Source organism: Haliotis asinina, chromosome 10, assembly GCF_037392515.1.
Source record: "Haliotis asinina isolate JCU_RB_2024 chromosome 10, JCU_Hal_asi_v2, whole genome shotgun sequence".
Lineage (NCBI taxonomy): Eukaryota > Metazoa > Mollusca > Gastropoda > Lepetellida > Haliotidae > Haliotis > Haliotis asinina.
In genome coordinates this window covers 26,548,832-26,571,534 of record NC_090289.1, presented here as the reverse complement: position 1 = coordinate 26,571,534, position 22,703 = coordinate 26,548,832, and the positions used below count along the sequence as shown (strand labels likewise).

At 39.2% G+C, this 22,703-nt stretch overlaps 2 protein-coding genes across 2 annotated transcripts; both read right to left on the bottom strand.

The window, feature by feature from the left end:
• Positions 1–6,800: 6,800 nt before the first annotated feature.
• Positions 6,801–16,566, bottom strand: LOC137298278 (uncharacterized). Its single transcript, XM_067830461.1, has 5 exons — positions 16,469–16,566; positions 14,091–14,935; positions 13,330–13,818; positions 12,860–13,018; positions 6,801–11,445 (listed from the first exon to the last, which is right to left on the bottom strand). The coding sequence occupies exons 2-5, from the start codon at positions 14,920–14,922 to the stop codon at positions 7,238–7,240; spliced, it is 5,688 nt and encodes a 1,895-aa protein (XP_067686562.1). The 5' UTR covers positions 14,923–14,935; positions 16,469–16,566; the 3' UTR covers positions 6,801–7,237.
• Positions 16,567–18,301: 1,735 nt separating this feature from the next.
• On the bottom strand, positions 18,302–22,024 carry LOC137297864 (small ribosomal subunit protein eS26). Its single transcript, XM_067829831.1, has 4 exons — positions 21,967–22,024; positions 19,520–19,697; positions 18,758–18,891; positions 18,302–18,396 (listed from the first exon to the last, which is right to left on the bottom strand). The coding sequence occupies exons 1-4, from the start codon at positions 21,967–21,969 to the stop codon at positions 18,355–18,357; spliced, it is 357 nt and encodes a 118-aa protein (XP_067685932.1). The 5' UTR covers positions 21,970–22,024; the 3' UTR covers positions 18,302–18,354.
• Positions 22,025–22,703: the final 679 nt, after the last annotated feature.

Genomic DNA, 22,703 nt, shown 5'->3' with positions numbered 1-22,703 from the left:
GACAGTGGGACAGAGTGGTTTTTTCGGATGAAAGCAGATTCAAACTCTTCAATGCTGACGGCCGAGTGCGCGTGTACAGACGTAGAGGAGAACGGACGTCACGTTGTTGTGTTCAAGAGGTGCAACCCGATGGTGGCGACAGTGTGATGATATGGGGCGGTATTTGTGGTGACAGGAAGACTGAATTGGTTGTCATTAATGGTAATCTAAATGCTCAAGGATATATCAACCAGGTATTGAGACCAGTCGTGCTTCCCTTCATACAGAATAATCCAAGAACTCTGTTTCAACAGGATAACGCCACTCCATACAGTGCACGTGTTACAAGGGACTTTCTGAACGCTAATAACATCCAGGTTCTTCCTTGGCCAGCCAGATCCCCCGACTTGAATCCGATAGAACATCTGTGGGATCACCTCGGGAGACGTCTTAAGCAACGTCAACAACGTCCTCATGACCGACAGACGTTAACGCAAGCCCTGCAAGAGGAGTGGCGTCAAATCACCCCAGCAACTGTCAGGAGACTGGTTACATCTGTTAGACGTCGTGTCAGGGCGTGCATTCGTGCTAGAGGTGGACACACTCCATACTGATGACATTTTCTTAATTTTGGGTGATTTCGGTGTGATCGACTTATGGACAATCCGACTGTTTGAACAAAATTCATTATAATTTCTTAAATATCCACCATATTTTTGTTAGAGCGTGTACACCTGTTGTCAGTTACCATCTCCTTGATATACAGTCATAATTGCTTACATATATTGTCTTACGTTTTCATTTCATAAGAAAAAAGGTTGCCAGCGTTTCTTTTGTCCATCAGTTTACATTACAGTGAAACAGTTCATAGAACTCATCTTGGACACATTCTGTACAATTAAAACATTTCCTCTCTTAAACAGGTAGATTTTCATACCACCCTATTTCCATTCTTATTGGAGCTACACGTGTAAACACGGCCACAGCTGACTGGCAAAGCCTGGGCATATGAAAAGTAACAAATGGTGCCGGGTAAAAATCATGTCAAGTCAGTATGTTCTCAAACAGCTAGAACCCATCCGACCTTCTTCCTGATTCAACAAATATTTGCAATTTAAACTATATTCTTCCATACATTTACTTTTTACATCTGTACAAATATTTTTTACCTGGACTAGAGGATGGATTTAAAACATATGACATTTCGAGGGCATTAAACATTTTCATTATTCTAAAATTCCGATTCTTAATACTTAATCCCGCTTAAAAATTTAAAAACAAAACTATTAATTCTATGAGACACGTGTTGTGTTCAGGCCATATGTTAAGTTTATTTTTCAAACACCAGGTTTGAAGAATGTCTAACAAGGCATTAAGGTTACTTTCATTCTCCACAAGGAGTGCTAAATCATCAGCATATGCTAGTGAGACAATCTTGACGTTATCTTTGTCAACACCGATATCACTGTCATTCAGCAAGTTGAGGAGGTTACTGATAAACAAGTTACAAAGCACGGGGGAGAGTAAGCAACCTTGTTTCATTTATCGAGTCACACCAAACAGTGGCGTTAAATACGCAGTTGGCCTCACGCCGTACTGTACATCCTTGTACAAGGATTGTAAGGCACATAACATATTTCCACCTATACCGACATTAGCGACTTTGTCCCAGAGAATATCTCAATTGGTGATGGTCCTCAGGTCAGGAATCAGTTGAAGTTAAGCACCATCGAGCTCGGACAGTCATTGGATGGGTGACCGTGTTTGACAGCTTGACTCCTGAGAGTTTCAAAATTGGCTCTGTTCACCCAGCAGAAAATGGGTACCCGATGGAATAAGTCATGTAACCATTAACCATCTAGCGCCTAACTGGCAATGGGGGTAATAATCATCAGATTGTTTGGGTGCTTCGAGCATGCATTGTGCATGTTTGAATGCGTATGATAAAGGGAGTATTATATTTACTGATACAGTCATATGCTTTTCTGAAGTCAATGAAAGCCACAAACATTGACTTCTTGCTGGCTTTACGACATGGGGGTCTGTACATGGTCTACAGTTGGCCGTTTCTTGCGAAAGCCATTTTGAGAATCACTGAGTATGTTATTTGATTCTGTCCATAATTGCATCATGTTATTCAATATATCACAGTAAAATTTATATATTGAAGTTGTGAGAGTAATCGCCTTGCATGATAGGAGATCCTTAGGATCGATTGTTGAATTCTTCGGTATCGGGTTGATGATTCCCTTAGACCAAATACTTAGTACTTTTCCACAAGTGTAGCAAACATTAAAAACCTTTTGTGGAGCAGTAACGATATTCTCAAATTTTAAAGCGATATTGTCCTAGTCTGGTGCTTTGTTAGGGTAATAGATAGCAGTTCACACCTCAAACATACTGACTGTTTCGTTAAACAACACATGGTTAATTACTGTGCCCAGTTACATTGTCTTCACAGGAGTCACCATTTATAAGTGCGCTATAGTCTTGTTTCCATCAGTGACTTCAGACACTGATCCATCTTCCATAGTTACGCAAATTGGGGTATTGTCTTTCATGTCTTCGCCACCAACACCGATTTGTCTGATTCGTTTCCCAAACTAATTGTCCTTTGTTGCCCACAGTTAGACGTAAAGCAGCATGGTGTTCATGATTCCTCGCGGAGGGATACAAACTCAAGTTCTAAAGCTTTATTCTTTGTCAATAACAAACTACCGTTTAAATACGTGTATAAGACAGACATCCAGCCTTGAAATTCCACTTTCAACTAAACGAGAAGATTATCGCATGATAGTTTGTAAGTCAAAGGCCCTTGATCGTACAAGGCAAGCAGGACTGTTGTGAAAACTATGAGGATATGGCATACAAAGGTAAAGGGTTAAACTGGCTGGAAGGTGGAGAGAGAGAGAGAGAGAGAGAGAGAGAAGAGAGAGAGAGAGAGAGAGAGAGAGAGAGAGCTAATTTATATCTGAGATTTATATTTGATTATAAAGAAATATATAGAGTAACGGTTCATAAGAACTTCGGTATTACGTTCTCTCCGGCTGGTAAATTATCTCATAATTACCTCATATTCAATCTACTGCAAAAACAATTTACTGTAATACGAAGATTAAGTCATACTGATGCTAATTTCTTGCATCCCCTTCTTGAATGTACTTGTGAGTAATTGTGGGTGGGGGGTGGGGGTGGGGGGTATTCATTAGAAATACACAGACACACAGACAGACATACAGATTTTATTGGTATGTATGGCCCGGAGACCAACAGTGCAATGTAAATATATTGACATATACACTGTGACAGCGCTACCGTGCAATACGATGTAAATAGAATACCACAGATAGGCAGTGTTAAGTGTAATACAGAGCTATTGGCGATGTGATCTATTGCGATTTATATGGTATAGTAGTAGTGCTATCTTGTACAGTAGTTGCACGTCATTCGTTCCTAAACCGCAGTAAACTATTCTTTTGGTGGTTGTCTACATAGATAGAGGGGTAGGTATTTATGTCTCAAATATGAATATTGAGGGCATCATATATGGTATTCATCCTCTGTGAGGTTACCATGATCACAGGTGGTAATTTGGTCAAACGGACGTTTAGAAAACCTTGTAGCTTTTATCTTAAAATCATGGTCATTACTTCTAAATATAGTTAGAGCTCTTCGTAGGTGGATAGAGAAGATTAGTATAATTGAGGTTTGATAATGGATTTAAATTCTGCATAATAGCTATTACTACCCACGTGGTACTTCGTAAAGGTGTTTCAGTACGTTTTCCTGGAGTGAAGCGGTTGACATTCCAATCACCAATATGATGAAACCCAGTTTATATCTCATGCACCATCTAATTTCTTGAGAAGTTCGTAACTGTTCCTGGATATTCTGTTAAAAGGTTGTCTAATCAATCTTATCCAGAACGATATTACTCGGCAACGAGCGTTGATGACTAGAAAGAAGCGACCACTTTCTGCTAGTATTTTATTGACAGCTTTATATCCACTTTTAAAAATGAATGTACAAAATTCAGTATGGTTTTTTTCTATGTTCTTGTTACTGTTAATCCCCCAAACTTCCGCTCCATATAACAGGTTGGAATACTCTCTCAGAAGAAAGAAGTAACGTAGGCTCTGCCTGTTTCACAAAATTAATAAATTTGTAACCTGTTATTACATGCATTAGCCTTTATCTAAATCATTTATATCAGCACGAAACCTATCAATATTAATAACTAGATCAGGCGTTTCTCTCCTTTCTACAAAAAGTATTGACTGACCATCAGTAAGAGTTCGGTACTCTACGTTTCTTCCAAAACATAAACAAAATACACTCAAAAAGTGCCTTTATATTCACCTACGATGTAGTATAACAGATTGCCAACGAACTTTCGCCACCCGTAGTCCCAGCTAAACTGTGGCTTACATTTAGTTTAATACACAGTTCAAGGGGTAATGTTTAATAGCACGCATGAAATTTATAACAATATGCTTGTCCCTTATTTAACAGTCAGTAATAATTAATGGGACTGTCCATCTCATCTTTAATGATATTCGTTGGTGCAGGCTTGAGGCACAGGCAAACTGTAGCGCAAATCGGTGCGCTGCATAGTGAAAATGTCCAGTCTTCGCCCGCACATAAGAAGACTTGTCATATTCTCTATGCTGCGCAACCCCATTTGCGCTACATTGTGCCTGTGCTTGCAAGCATTCGCCCGTCACGCCAGAGACCAGAGTTTGATTCAAGGCATAGGTACAATGTGGGAATCCATTTTCTGGTGTTCCCCGCCGTGATATTGCTGGTATACCGCTAAATGCGGCGAAAACCACACTCACTCATATGAAAATGCGTAGTTGTTTCAATCTTACATAAAAAGTATATTAGCCACACTGAAATGATTAAGTAAATATAAAACTTCACTTCCTGCTATACATCTGTGTTTAGTCTAATGTTATATACTCAGTACTTTGTAAATATTTCAAATGTGATGCTATGTAAAGGCTATTCCTGTTAATGTTTTCAGTGGGGAGAGCTATCAACGTTGTGAAAACTTGTGCTCAATCATTGTTCTGAATAAATATGTTTAAATCCACGAAAAATGTTAGGGTTGAACAACAAACTAAACATGACTCGGGGATCACGACTAGTGATTTGACTACACCGTCTCATCTGACCCCGACAGTGTGGAATGCTCATAATATTAACCACTGGTTTGTCGGACTCAAACACTAACAAATAACTTAAACAAACGAAACGTCGTGGTGGAAAAAATACGTCATTGTCTCATACATAAAAAGTAGTTCAACATAAGTTTAGTTATATGATCATAAATAGTTCCGTTAAGAGAGCGAATTGAAATGATGCATCATGGCCGTGTCTACGGTAACGGACAAAGTTGTCTAATCTGGGCTGCTCTATAGTCAGGATAGTCGGTCCAAGGCCAGTCCGTAATAGGCATATTCCTCAATATATCTTTATTATGATGTAGATGAAATGTTTACTGCCCACGAAAAGTGATTTTCAGTCTAAAGCTCTTTGGGTTTTGTGAATTGCTTGTTCTCTGGGCATTTCATCTGAAACAATTACAATAGCAATGGAGATCAAATTTAAACAAAAGAACTTGATTACAATCGTTTTCCATCATTTTATTCAAATACTGAGACACAATGCGTGTCTTTAGCGTTCAATTTACAAATTCATTACAAAGCTGATTGTCATACAGAAACAAAAACCTAATCTACATGCTTTTAACCATATTCACAAAACAATTTAGACAATGATCTGGTACTGCAATATTTAGTATTGATCCGAATGAAACAAAATGTGACTCTCTCGTATACTGGCCATGAGAAGGATCAGACTCCCAGGTTTTGTTGTAGAGGTATCCCATGGATTTTGATGTTAGCGTGAACACAATGTGTGGCTCATTGCCCATTGGGACTTCAGTGCTATTGTAGGAGGGTTTCGGGGAAGCTAATTGTGAGTCTTTGCCCACTGAGAGACTCCAATGTGATTGTAGGAGCGTTTCAGAGAAGCTACTTGTCTCTTTGGTGTTCATGAACATACTTCTGCTGCTGTTCTGTGAAGTAGAATGAACCTGGACGATTTTGTGCATTCACTTTAGCTCTAACCTTCACCAAAGCAGCAACACACTCCACAGACCCTTGTGCTGCTGCAAGGTGAAGTGGTAGGTTGCATATTTTGTACACTTCAACTCTAGCCTTCATCAGTGCACTCTACCGAGGACAGTGCCTCTGCAAGATAAAGGGGATAGTGTAATGTATAGCTTGGTAAAGCTTTAATGGACACATCAACACATAATTTCAATATGCATGTTACTGCTGAAAAAATAGGTGCGTCACTTGTGGTATTCAGGCACATTATAGATTATAATGGTTATCTGGTTGGTGTATATTTTGATAAGTGGTGTGTAAACGGTATCGCTTTCAACACTCACTTCTAATCTTCAGCAATGCATCAATGCACTCTAGAGACCAATGCGCAATTGATGAGCCACCAGCATTATTCAGTACATTCACTTCAGCACCTGCTCTTCACCAATGCATCAATGCACTTTACAGACCAATGTGAAGCTGATGAATCACCAGCATTATTCTGTACATTCACAACTGCTCTTCACCAATGCACTCTACAGACCGATGTGAAGTTGAATCGCCAGCATTATTCTGTACATTCACTTCAGCTCCTGCACTTCACCAATGCATTACTATGATCTACAGACCGATGTGCTGCTGCAAGGTGAAGTGATGTCTCACCTACATTAATTCTTTATTGTAATGAATGTTTTGTACAAGAAATACTTTGATAATGCCTTTATATAAACTGTTCTTCCTTTTCTAAAGAACAAACCACCTCATTGTTTCATAACACCTCAACACATTTTTTCCTCTTCACCCTGTTCATTGCTATCTACAATGGTGAGTTGAAGTCATGCCGTGTCTATTTTCATGTACAGTGAATTGGTTGAACACAGTAGATCATACAACACTGTTGTTGGGCAAAATACACAGACATCAGACAACTTGATTAACAAATGATACATACTCATGGTCTTGACTGATGACATTGGTAGATCAAAGAAACATACTGAATACACTGGACATGAAAAACTTATCATTCAAGAATACTATCTTATACTGACTGAAATAAACCAGTGGTAATAAAATAATAGCTTAAAACTGACTACTGCCTTTTGTTGGTGGCTTGATAAGGCAGGCACATACCCACAAGCATATTATGAATGATGTTTTCTTCTTTTTCGCAAGAGTGAATGATCTCGGGATTGCACCCACTCTTCATCCCACTCTTCAGGCCAACATGTAGATCCAGAGGGAAAGGGTGTATCACCTGTGCCATTCTGAACATTGACATCAGCTCCAGCCTTCAACAACTCATTCACACACAATTTTGATCGACATGAAGCTGCTCTATGTAGTGGAGTGTCACCTGTTGTATTCTGAACATTGATATCAGCTCCAGCCTTCAACAACTCCTTTACACATAATGTTGATAGACTTGAAGCTGCTGTATGCAATGGTGTGTCACCTGTTGCATTCTGTACATTCACTTCAGCTCCAGCCTTCAGCAACACTGTAACATTTTTCTCAGTTATCACACTGAAGTGAAGTGGAGTGTTACCAACATTATTTTGTAAATTCACCTCAGCTCCAGCCTTCACCAATGCAGTAACACACTCTACAAACCAATGTTTAACTGCTGTGTGAAGTGGTGTGTCTCCAGCATTATTTTGTACATTCACTTCAGCTCCAGCCTTCATCAATGCAGTAACACACTCTACAGACCGGTGTGCTGTTGCAAGGTGAAGTGGTGTGTCACCAGCATTATTTTGTAAATTCACCTCAGCTCCAGCCTTCACCAATGCAGTAACACACTCTACAAACCAATGTTTAACTGCTGTGTGAAGTGGTGTGTCTCCAGCATTATTTTGTACATTCACTTCAGCTCCAGCCTTCACCAATGCAGTAACACACTCTACAAACCAATGTTTAACTGCTGTGTGAAGTGGTGTGTCTCCAGCATTATTTTGTACATTCACTTCAGCTCCAGTCTTCATCAATGCAGTAACACACTCTACAGACCGGTGTGCTGTTGCAAGGTGAAGTGGTGTGTCACCAGCATTATTTTGTAAATTCACCTCAGCTCCAGCCTTCACCAATGCAGTAACACACTCTACAAACCAATGTTTAACTGCTGTGTGAAGTGGTGTGTCTCCAGCATTATTTTGTACATTCACTTCAGCTCCAACCTTCATCAATGCAGTAACACACTCTACAGACCGGTGTGCTGTTGCAAGGTGAAGTGGTGTGTCACCTGCATTATTTTGTACATTCACTTCAGCTCCAACCTTCATCAATGCAGTAACACACTCTACAGACCGGTGTGCTGTTGCAAGGTGAAGTGGTGTGTCACCTGCATTATTTTGTACATTCACTTCAGCTCCAGCCTTCACCAATGCAGTAACACACTCTACAAACCAATGTTTAACTGCTGTGTGAAGTGGTGTGTCTCCAGCATTATTTTGTACATTCACTTCAGCTCCAGCCTTCATCAATGCAGTAACACACTCTACAGACCGGTGTGCTGTTGCAAGGTGAAGTGGTGTGTCACCTTTGTTATTCTGTATATTCACATGAGCGCCATTCTCAAGTAACTGGTTAACACAATCCTTAGACAAACAAATGACTGCTAAATGAAGTGGTGTGTTGCCCTCTATAGTCTGTACATTCACATCAGCTCCAGCATTTAGCAACATATTAACACAGTCTTTTTTCTCTGCAGCAACTGCTGAGTGAAGTGGTGTGTTACCTTCTTTATTCTGCACATTCACAACAGCTCCAGCCCCTAGCAACACATGAACACTTTCTTCAGACATGCCTGTTGCTGCTTTATGCAGTGGTGTGTCACCAGCTTCATTCTGTACATTCACATCAGCTTCAGCCTTCAGCAACAAATTAACACATTCTTTGGACTCTGTGGCTACTGCAGAGTGTACATTTTGTACATTCACATCAGCTCTGTTTGTAAGAAGAACACCCAGAAATGGCACATTTGCTGCTGTATGAACAGGTGTATCACCAGAATCATCCTGAAAAGTCTCATCATCTTCCTCTTTCTGGAATACATCAACACACACAACTGATGGACATGGTATTGCTAAATGAATCGGTGTGTCACCTGAATTATTCTTTACATTCACATCAGCTCCCGCCTTCACCAACACATCAACAAGTGCTTTACATTGTAGTTTCACTGCTCTATGAAGTGGTGTGTCACCTTCCTTGTTCTGTATATTCACATCAGCTCCAGCTGATAGAAGAACATCTGCACACTCTACAAATCCCAATGCTGCTGCTGTATGAAGAGGTGCATCTCCTGTATTACTCCGTATATTTGGATCAGCTCCTGCTTTGAGTAACGTATCAACATGTTTAAATCCCCATCCTACTGCCTTATGAAGAAAGGATTTTCCATCCAATGCTTTCTTGTTAACAGATTCACTCTTTTCTAACAACATCTTGACAATGTCAGGCTTCCCCCTTTCACACGCAATGAAAAGATAATTTCTTTCAACATGAGCACCCCTGTCTAGGAACAAGTTTACCATGTCAATCTTGTCACTGCCAATTGCACAAAGCAGGCCCTTTTGATTGTCACTCTCACATCCTCTATTCAAGAGAAGGTTTACAATCTCAATGTGTCCATTTTGTATTGCCAAATACAGAGGCATTTGCTGGAAAGCCATCTGCACATTCACTTCCACACCTTTGTCAACAATGTACTCAACGGCAGATGTAAGCCCGTTCTCACACACATAATGAAGGACAGACTTATCCCGTCTGTCGACAGCAGTCAGATCAGGATTTAAAGACAGAATCTGCTTCACAAAACTGCTGTTTCTAGTTCCTGCTGCGATCATGAGCGGAGTTTGATGATCCAACCCGTAGCGAGTATCTATATCAAAGTACATGTCTTCTTTCATGTATGTTAAAACATTGCTAGCAGCATTTCTGCATACCCCAAGTAAAATTTCTTTAATTCCATTCTGAGAAAATTGTACATTTTCTTTCATCACAATGTAGTCGATAAATTGATGTGACTTGTTGCTGGGAAGTAATTCACAAAATGACTGAAGTGTTGATTTATCAGTAAGACTTAACATATCAGGAACTGAAGCAGGCCAGCCCGATTTCAGGAAGTTCATCAGTTTGTCAATAAACACCACATCACAGCATGCCTGGTGTGACAGCACATGCAACAAATTCCTTCCTTGAACTTCAGCAGCAAATCTCATAGCTAATTGTACAGCATAGCACTGTGGAATATGTGCTACAAGATCTGTGTCTTCAGATACATCATCAACTGATCTTGTGGAAGGTTTCAAACGAAGACGTTGGTGGATAAATGGCAAACTGCATTTTTCAATGACAAAGCTTGTGTAATTCTGGATCAGAATAAGGGCAACAGTGTCAAAAATAGATGGATGGTCAAACATGTATACAGCATCCTCCTTCTTCAGGTAAGATCCAACTAAGTCATTAGCAGCGGACTTGCAATCATCTCCTGATATATCCTTTTCACTGATCTGTCCATCTCTTTGAGCTATAGCTTTGAATAAGTCACACTTGTTTCTGTCTGCGAAGAACTTGTTCAGTGTCTGGTTGAGAAACCCAAGAGGCCTGTTAAAGAAAGACTCAACTGAAATCATATTCTTTTCCTTTTCGTATTCTGTCACAAACATTTTGCACACATGAGGAAACCCATGAGGACAGTCAGCCTGCAATATTTTAGAGACAATTGTTTCATTGAAGTCTATATTCTTCCTCTGGGCATTAATGTTCCAAATTTTTCTTTTCTCCTCTGTGTCTCTTTGAGTTGAAATTTCAACCACATGTTGGATGTTCGTGATATAATCTGCCATTCTTCCCAAGTCAGTCAGTGATGATTTCAGAACATAATCACGGCCTACAAGGATAATAACAGGTCCCCTTTTGGGTGGTCCTCTTTTTTTAGACTGCTTTGAGTCACTTGTTCCATCTGATGTTCCTGCAACCACAGCCACATCGTCTGTGAGTTTGTCCACATCTTTCACATCCAGAATAGGTCGTAGGCTTGGTCTCCACCTTGCCCATTCTGCTCGATCAAATTCCAGATCACCAAATATGTCATCCAACATTATGACAGGATGGGGGCAGGCCATGATAACCTCATTGAACTCTTCTGGCGACACAACCTGAAAAACTTGTCTCCCTTTGCTGTGTTGATCTTTGAGGGCCATGTAGGCTACTGTAGACTTTCCCTCACCAGGCCTTCCCTTAATGGTTACCCATGTTGCTCCTCTCTCAATGCAATCAGTCACCTGCTGCAAACCCTCAGTCTCCACCATGTCCTGGGTCCATGAAAGTATCCTTGAAGTTGTCCGCTCTGCAAAAACAATGCATATTCAATAAGTCCTTAAAATTTGTATGAAACCTCATGCTCTTTCTGGCAGTTCAACCAAAGAATGCAGAAATATGTACAGTCTGTCTCACTGTTCACTCATTTTTACATTTTATTTGCGCAAATATGTATGGTATCATCTTTGAACAGTGTGGTTGCGGTAGTTTTCTTTAAGTAGGTTTTTATAAGGGTATGATTGGTATTTGTCTCCAGCTTGATTGCCTTTGGACCATGGCTCAGTTGTATTATTATGGGCTAGAGCAGGATGTTCTTTTGTTCCTCAGACAGAGGAAAAAGTAGTCCTTGAATTCGGATTGGTCAGTTTAATGTTGTCTGTATTTTTTCTTTACTAACATTAATACATTTTAATATGTCTACTGCATACAGTCACCATAAAAGCATCTCAACAGATTTTTGGGTATTTTGATGGACAAAGTTCTCCTTCAGCTCTACATCTTCTTTCTGTTTAAGGTTAGTTATCTTAGATAGAAACATATCATGTAGGATCTAATATTTAAGTACAGTTATATTATAAACATTATTCTTGCTTAGGTCATAATACTGTGTGGTGTGAAGGTATGAATATCTTTTAACTCATAAAGCCCAAAGTCACTTCACTACTCAACACCTGCAACCCCACACTGATTGCACCTCACTTACTCTGCCAAGACCAATTAACTCTAATCACACCCTGATTTCCATGGCAGGTTTGGGGGATGACAGGAAACTGTCTAGCCATAATTGATTGTTTACCTGTGTCATAAAGATATATGTTGAAAGATATATGTGGTTGTAATCTTTGTGGCCCATAATTATGTTCATGCCTCATGCCAAAACAAATGAATCACACCTTTAAGACTAAATCCTTCCCTAACAGTACAGTATGACACACTGTTTCATTACTTTACACAACCCTCACAGGGATTGGTAACGGCAGGGGCCATGGGCCATTTTGTACATTAGAATACAAAATAGCCCATTGAAATTTTGAAGTTTCATATTGATGCAAGGGCTAAATTCACATATAATAATCCTGAAATCCTAGTTATCCTGAAAATGGCCCATTGTCAAAATTCTCTTTCCTAATCACTGCCCTCAGATTTCCTGTCAAGAAAGGCACCATGCAGTCTTGTTAAAGGTAACATAAGCGGCATTCTAGAAGTTGGTGGCATAGGGATGACAAAACTTAGTTGATGATAAATTCATTTTTCACACTGGCAACATTTTGGTGTTGATTCTTATGCTGAATTGCTTGAAAAAGGTGTAATATGCATGAAAATGGTATTAGAATCTACACAAAATGTCACCATTATAAAAAGTAAATAGGTTGAGCCTTCATAAAGTTTTGTCATCTCTAGGTAAAATAAGGATTGACCGAATAGAAAAGTATGAGACTCACTCCTGATCTTCTGGACTGTGTTCAGATGTTTCTCTTCCTCTTCCTCCTGAGCAGGCTTACCAAAGTTCTGAGTTCCTCCAATGCTCAGGTTCTTGGCTCCCTTCACTGTTACCTCCCCAAACTGTTGCTGCACTTGGATAAAATTGTACTGGGTGGCTCCTGGTGAAAAAATGGAATAACAGATGGGAGTACAAAATGCATCCATGTATGTGTTACTCTCTCTACAGTCACTAGACAGCATGACATAGTAGAAACACAGTCATTGATACACAGAACATAGGAAATAAACTACTGCAATTATTGCAAAATATTTACAAAGGTCACATAAAAAGCATACTTCACTGTACATTGATGACACCTTAACAATTTCGAGCATGGCTGTACATGCAAATAGACATCTGACATTATTCCATCATCATGCATCACATATCTACACGACTAGCACTTCCAATTTCTCATGTGCCTCTCACCTGGAAGAGAGTCACTGGTCAGTGGTACTTCCTGTACCCCAAGTGACTGAATCTCTGATACAACAGATTGTTGTATGTTAGACGTGCAAGGTGGCATGGAAGATGTTAATAGCTGTGTTCGAGCTCTTGGGCTTGTTTCTAAGCAAGGTTCAAGTGATGACATCTGCCTCTGATCTTCTTCACCATCTGGATGGAGTGGTGTGTCTTGGTGTAGCTGTGTTCGAGATTTCTGCCTCTGATCTACATCTCTAGTTGGATGGAGTTGTGTCCCTTGGTGTGGCTGTTGTTGAGACGTCTGCCTCTTATCTACATCTCCACCTGAATGGAGTTGTGTCCCTTGGTGTAGCTGTGGTTGAGACGTCGGCCTCTTATCTACATCTCCACCTGAATGGAGTTGTGTCCCTTGGTGTAGCTGTGGTTGCAATACTGGTTCTTGTATATTTCGGTAACATCCCATAACATGTTCTGCCAGTGACGTAGTGCCTGCAACTGGAACAAAACCTATTGTAGACAGATATCTATTAACGGAATCTAAGTTTCACATTCTTGATTAGTTAGAGCATCACAATTGCATACTGTGAATGTTGCTTCGTGTTGGTTGACTAGCCCAGTAGAAATACAAAGCTCCATTTATAACAGAGGTGCTCAAAGTTAAAGAATAGAAGTCCTGAATAGAATACAAGTTGTATGGTGCTCCAACCCCTGATATTTTCATGTTGTTATCCTTCACTTACTATCTTTACTCCTCATACCCAACATACCTTTATCTACAAGTTTGTATGATTGTTGCTTCACAGTCTGGAACTTCACTTTCGCTGCACCTGCTCCAAGTTGTGACATATCTCCTATTCCATCTCCATCCTCTTCATCTTCACCATCTGTGAAGTCACTATACAAACATTCTTCAGCATAAACATCAGCCTCATGTGAGGCAACATCTTCCTCTTCCTCTGGTGTCCTGGCACTGTCAACACATTCCCTGTTTTCACTGTTCTTGTGTTTCTTTTGCCTCTTTGCCCTTGTACATCCTTCACTCTCTGTGTTCCTTTCTTCTGTGTCTGGTATCTGTGTTTCAGTCAGTGGTACCTGTGGTTCATCAGTCAGTGGTACCTCTGGTATGCCGAATGGCATATGTTCACTCTGAACAAAAGATGATGTTGACAGTTGTGCCCGACTGGTTCCTGGGCCCAGATTAGGTTTGGCATAATTCAGAGTTGTGGAAGTCAATGCCTGTATCCTACCTACATCGCCAGGTGATAGGAGTTGTGTCCCTTGGTGGAGCTTTGGTTCTGAAAGTTTAACAGCAGCTGTACCAACTTGTAACTCATCTTTTAATTCACTTTCCTCCTCCTCCCCATCTTTGATGTTACAAACACTCTTTCTATTGACACCAACAGTTTCTGCCTCCCGAGAGGCACAACCTTCACCTTGACTCCTTCCAAGACAGGTACCTTGTGCCCTGCCTGTGGCCCTTCCTGCATGTTCCTTGTTTTTAGTATATATGCTTTTTCTCTTCTTTGCCTTTCCCCTATCTATGTCATCTTCATCAGTTTGCTTGTGACACGTCACCACTGTCCTGCACTTGCCATCCATTCTAGTTCATGTCCTGGAAAAAGGATACCATGAATCATGTCACCACAGTAAGAAAAAACAACTGATTTCTCAACTTCACATGCACCAACCATAACCAACATGACAAATTGAAGTAAATATTTATTACATGATGCATGATTCCTTTGTCAGTGATGTGGTAACCATAGATGAATAGTACGATCTCCTCATGTGGAGTGGTGTGGTAGCCTAAGATACAGGTTGGATTCCCCGCCTGGGTACAATGTGTGAGGCCCATTTTGGGTGTCCCTAGCCATGATATTGCTGGAATACTAAATAAAACAATGCTAAAAATCAATGAAAACCATATGTACTCAGTAACTCTTCACAGGTGCAGACACTTTGTCAAAGATAAAAGTTGAAGTTTACAACACAGACAACAGATATTTTCGAAATGCTAGACATTGTCACAGATACCATACATAGGAACTAAGACATTTAGGCAAGACGAAGGCATCCCCACAAGCAGCAGCTATTCTTCCCCTTTGCTGATCTGTTTCCATATGCACATATATTCAAATTCCTGCTGAGACTGGCAATATCAAACAACAAGATCTGGCCAAGTTTTATCTGATTACATATAATAGCTGTCAGTTAATGCCCTAACACTATTTACCTATCTGAACCAAAAATGGAATCGACAAAACCATGTCATGAGGTACTTACCTATATGAATACATAATTATTCAATCAGAGAGACAAATATATTCCTGAGGATGTGTTAATGGAACTTTCCAACATTATCAGCTTTCCATCTAATAACTGTGAGTCAGTTCTCACTGGCACTGTTTTCAATTACCAACCTGACCTATATATCAAAAGACATCACCAAAATGATCTTATGTTCTACTTATTTAAATCTATGGAGGGAATTCAATTAGAGAAACATTTGTATTTATGGGGTGGGAGGGGTGATTGTAATGCTGATAATCTTTTTGAAAAATCATGTTCAATGTGAATGTCACCCCCCAAAATCTACATGCAAAGTGAATGACCCCCCTCCCTCCAAACATGTCGCGTACAAAATCGTCCCCTTCCCATTAGTTTTTTGTTTTGTGTTTTATGTAAAAAATTGCTGACACAGTAGATGTGTACAAAATTGATGACAACCCTACACCTACCCAGAAGATAATGAGTGACACCCCTTCCCCCAACACACACACCATTAAAATCATCACCCACTCTAGCCATTTTCTTCCTACAAAGAATTCAAAGAGAGTGATGTGACTTCTGCTAAAATGTCATTTGATAAGGACTGTAATGAGGTATAAGTTATTTATGTACATAGTGATCATGTTTTGTCATTTAGCTGTTTTACTTCAACATGTTGACAATAATTTTCTTTGTATATTCTAGACAATACAGCACCTAGGAAATGCCTGGTATATTAATTTTGTGTAGTTTATATAAATTTACTTATAGATCTACTGACAGTCACAAGTGACGCGAATTTCGAAGATATTGCATGTTTGCATGATAGTGACAACCGATATTAGATGGTAAACAATCACCATCAACACGTATGTACCTGCATGCCTTGTCCTCGGCAACGCTAAAATATGAATGACATTCACGTTATGCCTTCTTTGAGAAAAGCTTTGCATCAGCGCGGATAAACCCAATGCTAAAGATAGAATTGCATTGCCCTCACATCGTTACCACTCGCCCTTTTCCGCAACCTCCGAGATAACGCGAGTGGGGCCATCCGTCATCACTCGCCCCTTTCCGTAAACCTTAGCCCCACTCGTGTCATTCCGGCATGTGGAAACTGTTGAGGTGGAAATTTCGTGCAATTTGATATGATATGATTTATGAGAATTAGAGAATTCTAGAATAAAGGTATGACGAAAATAATAAACAAATGATTATTTTTCACATAAATATGGAAAAATATGGAAAATATTTTTTTTAAATCTGCGAGGCTTCTCAATCTTTATTTGATAAGAATGGTATACATACCAAATTGCATGCTTGTAATACTGTGCACAATTCAGTAAAGAAGTTGCAATTCCGTATCATACGTTGTTATAGTACCAACATAACAACGTCCGTGATGCATACGATTTACTACTGGCTGTTAAACATTCACTGTATCAAGCAGGGACTGTGCCATTCTTTTATTCTACAGTACTACAGTAGTGTTATGTTAGCCAAATCACGTTTCTACTAAAGTGTGCAGCATATAATACCGCATGTTATGATACACATAGCAACAGTGCTCAGTAACCCGTGTCACCTTTCAGTGTAAACTAACCGGATCCTGTAGGCAAAGTCGCCAGGACCGTAGGTGGACCAGTGGGGCAGTGGGGCAGCTACCCACTTGATTTCGTTTTTGCAGATTACCTTTTAGCTTTTTTTGTTGTGCATCAAAGTATTAGCATAAGATTAGCATATACCTTTTTATACCCAACATTAGATCACCATCTTCAAGAGGCATGTAGAAGATGGTTTGATGAAAAGGAACATGTTTATGGAAGAACTTCTTTGTTGCAATAAATGCAGCTTTTGCATAAAGTTGACTTTCCATTAAAAGTGTTTCTGTTTTGATCACAAGCCCAGCATCCTGGACTCCAACCAATGGACAAGTGTTCATTTTGCGAAGCGAAAGGGGTTACCATCTCCAAACAGCATGAAGATGGTGTATCACTCAGAGATGTAAAGGAAGTGCACTCCCACATTCAGCAGTCATTCTTTTGAGGGAAGTTATCTCTATTACCTCCCTTGGGTGAAACTGTCACTTCTAAACCGATTAGTGCTGAAGTTACTCAATACTGACTAAGATAAATATTCGTAGCACCATGATCTGAGGAACAGGTTCCTAGATTCCTCTAAAAAATTAAATACAGGGAGTCACAAAGGTCATTGTTCTTTTCATCCGCAAGGGCGACAAACCAGGCAGGGATCCATCTCTAAACAATGTACATATTCACACAGTTTCCATGCCAGTATTTATGCGTCGAGGACATTTTACAGCATATCACCAGTAAGTCAAAAACAACTTTTTTCATTTACCTGTACTGTAGGGAACCAGTGGGTTTCATGTCATGCAGTGACTACCTGTAGTGTCATCATGACAGACACTGTAGATCCTCTAACATGGAGAGAGACAGTGTTCCTGTCAGGTCACTTCCACCTACACCTAATAATTTCCACAATAGGAAAACTGACAGTTGTTTGAAAATCCAACATTTTTACAGACTCTGCATAGACACTGATGCTCATAAATCAAATGTGTCGAGCAATTTCAGACCATTCCATACAAATTCATATATGCATTACCCTACCAAGACTGGCAAATTGTTTACATCCTTTCTATTTACTACAGTATTTCAACAAAAGTAAAATAAAACATAATAAAATCTGGTACATAAAGCATGTTTATTTACGTATTTTTGTACATTTTTTGTAACAGCCTTATGTACGGGCACCAGTTCCAACCCTTGGGCCAGCTCCTTCCTGCAATGAAACATTGAAAATCACAGACAACACTTTTGGGCAGTTCTGCACAAAGTATTTTCAGAAGAAATTAGTTGTAGTTTTCCATAATTTACCTTTCACAGATTCTTAAATAGCTCCACATCACTGGATATTTTACAGCCACTTACTTTGCAATCATATCTTTACCTGTAGCTAATCCAAAAAAGTTCAAATGTTCAATGGCTACAGTGGAAAGCTACAGTATAACCAATAAATGTTCAGACAAACATGTCACTTATTTCAGCTGTCTATTCAGTTCAATGCCTCTCTTTACCACATCGGTCCAACTGGTCTAACTCCAGAAATCACAATCATGGTAAGAAGTCCTTGTGTTACGTACCCTCATGGGTCTGAAGCGGAGTGGAGGGCTGCGGTCCTTCCTGGCCTCTCGGGATCTGTTCCTCACCACCTTTGAGTGGATAGCACAGGACACGCAGTACAAGAGCTTGGCATACAGCTTAGGAAGGGCATACACTGAAATCACAAGTCAAGAAGGAATGATACAAACAATACATGTGACAACTAAAAGACAAACAAACTTATTTTTTAATTGGAGAATAATGGCATACATTTAGGCTAAGTATGTGTCAGGTTTCAGAGTAAGTATGTAACCCTCTTCAGCAGACATTGAATGCCTTAAAGCACTAGCCATCACATTTTGACTCATGCCAAATTATTTCCTTCCCAAAGTGCACTTTAAACAAATGCAATTAGTATGAAGACGTGATTCCAATAATTCTGCACAATTGCAACAGACTTTCTAATCAAAACCCCATTAGTTGTCAGAATGACAATGTAAAATTGCTGGACAAATACATTACATATCTTCAAGTAATTCGATGACATATGAAACCTGCATCTCCAAACATCAATCAATCAACCACTACCACATGTCAAGCATACACAGCAAATAACTATGTAATCTCACCAGACCTTCCAACCTTGTCTGAACTTTCTGCTCTAATCACTGATCAACAGTGTGCTAGAAACTTAAAAAAAATCAGCCCAAACATGTCCTCAGGCACTTCACAAGCATTAACTGTACAGAAGAGTTAGTTAGATCAGCATGTCCACTGCTTTCCAAAGTCAGCATTTTGCTCACCTTCATAAACACTGGCATCAGAGATATCCCTGACAGCAGCAGCCTCAACAATGTTCCTGATCACGAACTTCTTAATGGCTTTGTCCTTGGGCACACATCGGGCACAGTTAGTGCACCTGATGAACTTCACGTGACCACGGCCCTTCTTGCTGCGTCCATTGTTCCTTCTTTTCGAAGTCTGCAAAGGGTAATAATCCATAAGATAAAATACATAAATAGTATTTACAAATACAAAGGAACACGAACGATTTCTTACTAAGTTGCACACAAATCTGCATCATTTGAATTTCAGACAAATAAATGATTTCTGTATGCATTATGTGGAGGTACTTGAGATATTATGAAATGGCTTGTACATTCCCATACTGTTTGATTAGTATGAAAGGTACCACTCAGTATTTGGATGGAATGTGTATGCATTATAGTTTGATAAGATGAAATGTGATTCAATATAATATCCTAAGCTACAGTGGCAAACAAGTGTCCACTTGTAATATAGCCCAACTTGAGCAGTTCTCAGTGACAGGGTTCAAAAATATTTTGAAAAGCCACTTGCCACAGGGAAAGTTACTTCAAGAAAGTAACTTGTTCTGACTAATTTTCCACTTGCCCTAATTTTATGACAATGCGTGATGTTAATGTTTACTGGACTACTTATTGAAGAGTGATAATTTCACACTCTACAAGCTCTACTTTATTATTAATGCTCACTTTAATAACTTCATTACGAGCAAATATGAAATGAAATCCAAGATTATTTGCAGTTTGAAACCATATGTGGAAAGTATCTAGTAGTCCAGACATGTAAAATACCATTATTTGATTGCCCGAAATGAAAACTGACTTGTCCCAGGCGTCAGGCAATGGGATTTTTTAACCCCTGCAGTGATAGCACCCCGTGTTTCAAAGCTGCAGATTCACATGAGCACCTCTGCCTATCCTGGCAATCTAGACTATTGAGACTCTAGTCAACAGTTAAGTCTGGACTGTATAATTTTAGCACCTTTTAGCTTCCATTACACTTACAATACATATTTAGAACATTCATAGTTGATCACTATTTTTCCCCTTACAATCTCTATATCACAATCACAATTTGCAGCTTCCCTCCACACACACCTTGAAAACATTTTCATTTTAGCTATGCAAGTTTATGAAACTATAGGCTTGTTTGGTCCCATTTGATATCACGGATACAGTTGCAGTTATGAGATCGAACATTTATCTATGGAAATCTTTTCAGATTTGTCATTTGTGATTTTTGATTACAGAAAACAGGATACCTTCTGTCATGTTTGAAAGTAAGTGAGTTGACATTGGTTGGGGTTTGGGCTAAGATAAGGTTTTAGGGTTAGGGTTTTAGTGAGGGTTAGGATAAGGTTTAGGGTTAGCATAAAATTTTTGGTTTGTGTTAGGGTGTTACCTGAAAAAACACAGTAGCAACAACTTGCTAAATGGTATTTTTTAGTAAAACCGCTTATGTTCATTAATTAGCTGTCATTTTCAAAGGAAAGATCTCCGCTTATGCACTTTCACTCCTAAAATTACTGATACTGCTCACTCAAATTTATTTTTTAAATGCTCACCATACCATTTCTGGTCACTTTTGCATTGCAATAATCACATAACTGAGACAAAGAACCAGTCAGCTCAGTGCGCATGTGCAACAGTTTAACAATACTGTTTCATATGTTTGAGAACGAACATTCATCATTTCATGAAGCACAAGGGCGATAAAACCTCACCTGCTAATGAACGAAAAGATATCATTTATGCATAACTTGATAAATGCCAGTATGCAGAAGTACTGAACACACTATGAAATGATTCTATAATGTACTTTATGCAATAGAAAAAAATGCTGCTACCTGGTAAAAGATTTTGCTACCTATTTTTAAACCAGGAACTATGTACTTGATAGTTCATAAAGAAAGTCAATTTCGAACAGTTTTAACAGCCTAGCTGAGAATTAATCACACGATGCAGTAGGTGACTAACGTGCACATAAAAGTAGAAAAAGCCACTCTTTAAAACTTCAATTCAAGTGAACCTTTCCTGTCCTATCTTATTAAAACTACCAACAACAGTACGAGTTTTGTTCTACACACAGCCCTATGCCCGTGAATGGATGCTATTTCGCATAAATTTGTAGTTTTATCAGACAGTATTTCACTGAGGATACATTTAATTGATAAGTACCCGACAATCTACTAATTTTCACAGGTGGGTATACAAGCTGGAAAATACTTGATTTACCTCGAACACGTGAGGACCACGTCGGAATAGAAATTCTCATTAGTCTCGAAATATGGAATACTCAGATCATTACTTGTTTGTTTGAGTTATTTGGGAGCATGAGCTGCCTACACAAATCGCGAAAAATATCTTATAGGGGATTATTTTGTTCATATCGTAATTTTCATGTGAGAGCATGGCATTCAACCCACCATCTTGGCATGGGCCAACGTGCGGGAAAGGCCGAGTGAAATTAATACGCGCTGGACTTTTTCTTCTCATTATGTGCACATGTTTCAATAAAATACACAGCACAATCCGTTTATAATCTTCGAGTTATTAAAATATGGATTTAGTTTTACCCTTAATATTATGATACTAATGAAAACGATGCATATGTAATAGAACTATTTAGTATCACTACACGTCAATGGGAGGTAATTCATTATAAGATGAAACACACCACTAAAAACTGTAAACTCTGCTCTGATACATAGGAACCAAGTCACGTGCGGAGGCGCTCAAGATTACTGTGCACTGGAACCTACAGACAATGAACCAGATATGTCCAAGAAAACCTAAGCAAATTTAGAATATGTGGCAAGTCTAATTTCCACATTTTCTGAAAATGAAGAAAATCTCTAGGCTCCTATCATTATTTTTGTCTCCATTATTTAAAATAAGTCCATTTCAGAGAATAGTTGGTAGTCTTGAACCTTGAATGTGTTACAAAGAGACTGCAACAATATAAGGACAAGTCTGAAGTAATTAGTGACACAATGAATTCTCTGCAGTTTAATACATATATATTCGATAGTAAGAAATAAACCTATTTAAACTGATGAGGGGCCCCAGATAGACAAGAGATTCAGACGAAATTTAGACTTGGAAAAAAACAATTAAGCGTATCTCGTTTTGATAAATAACACTCAATTTCAAGTAAAAGCTC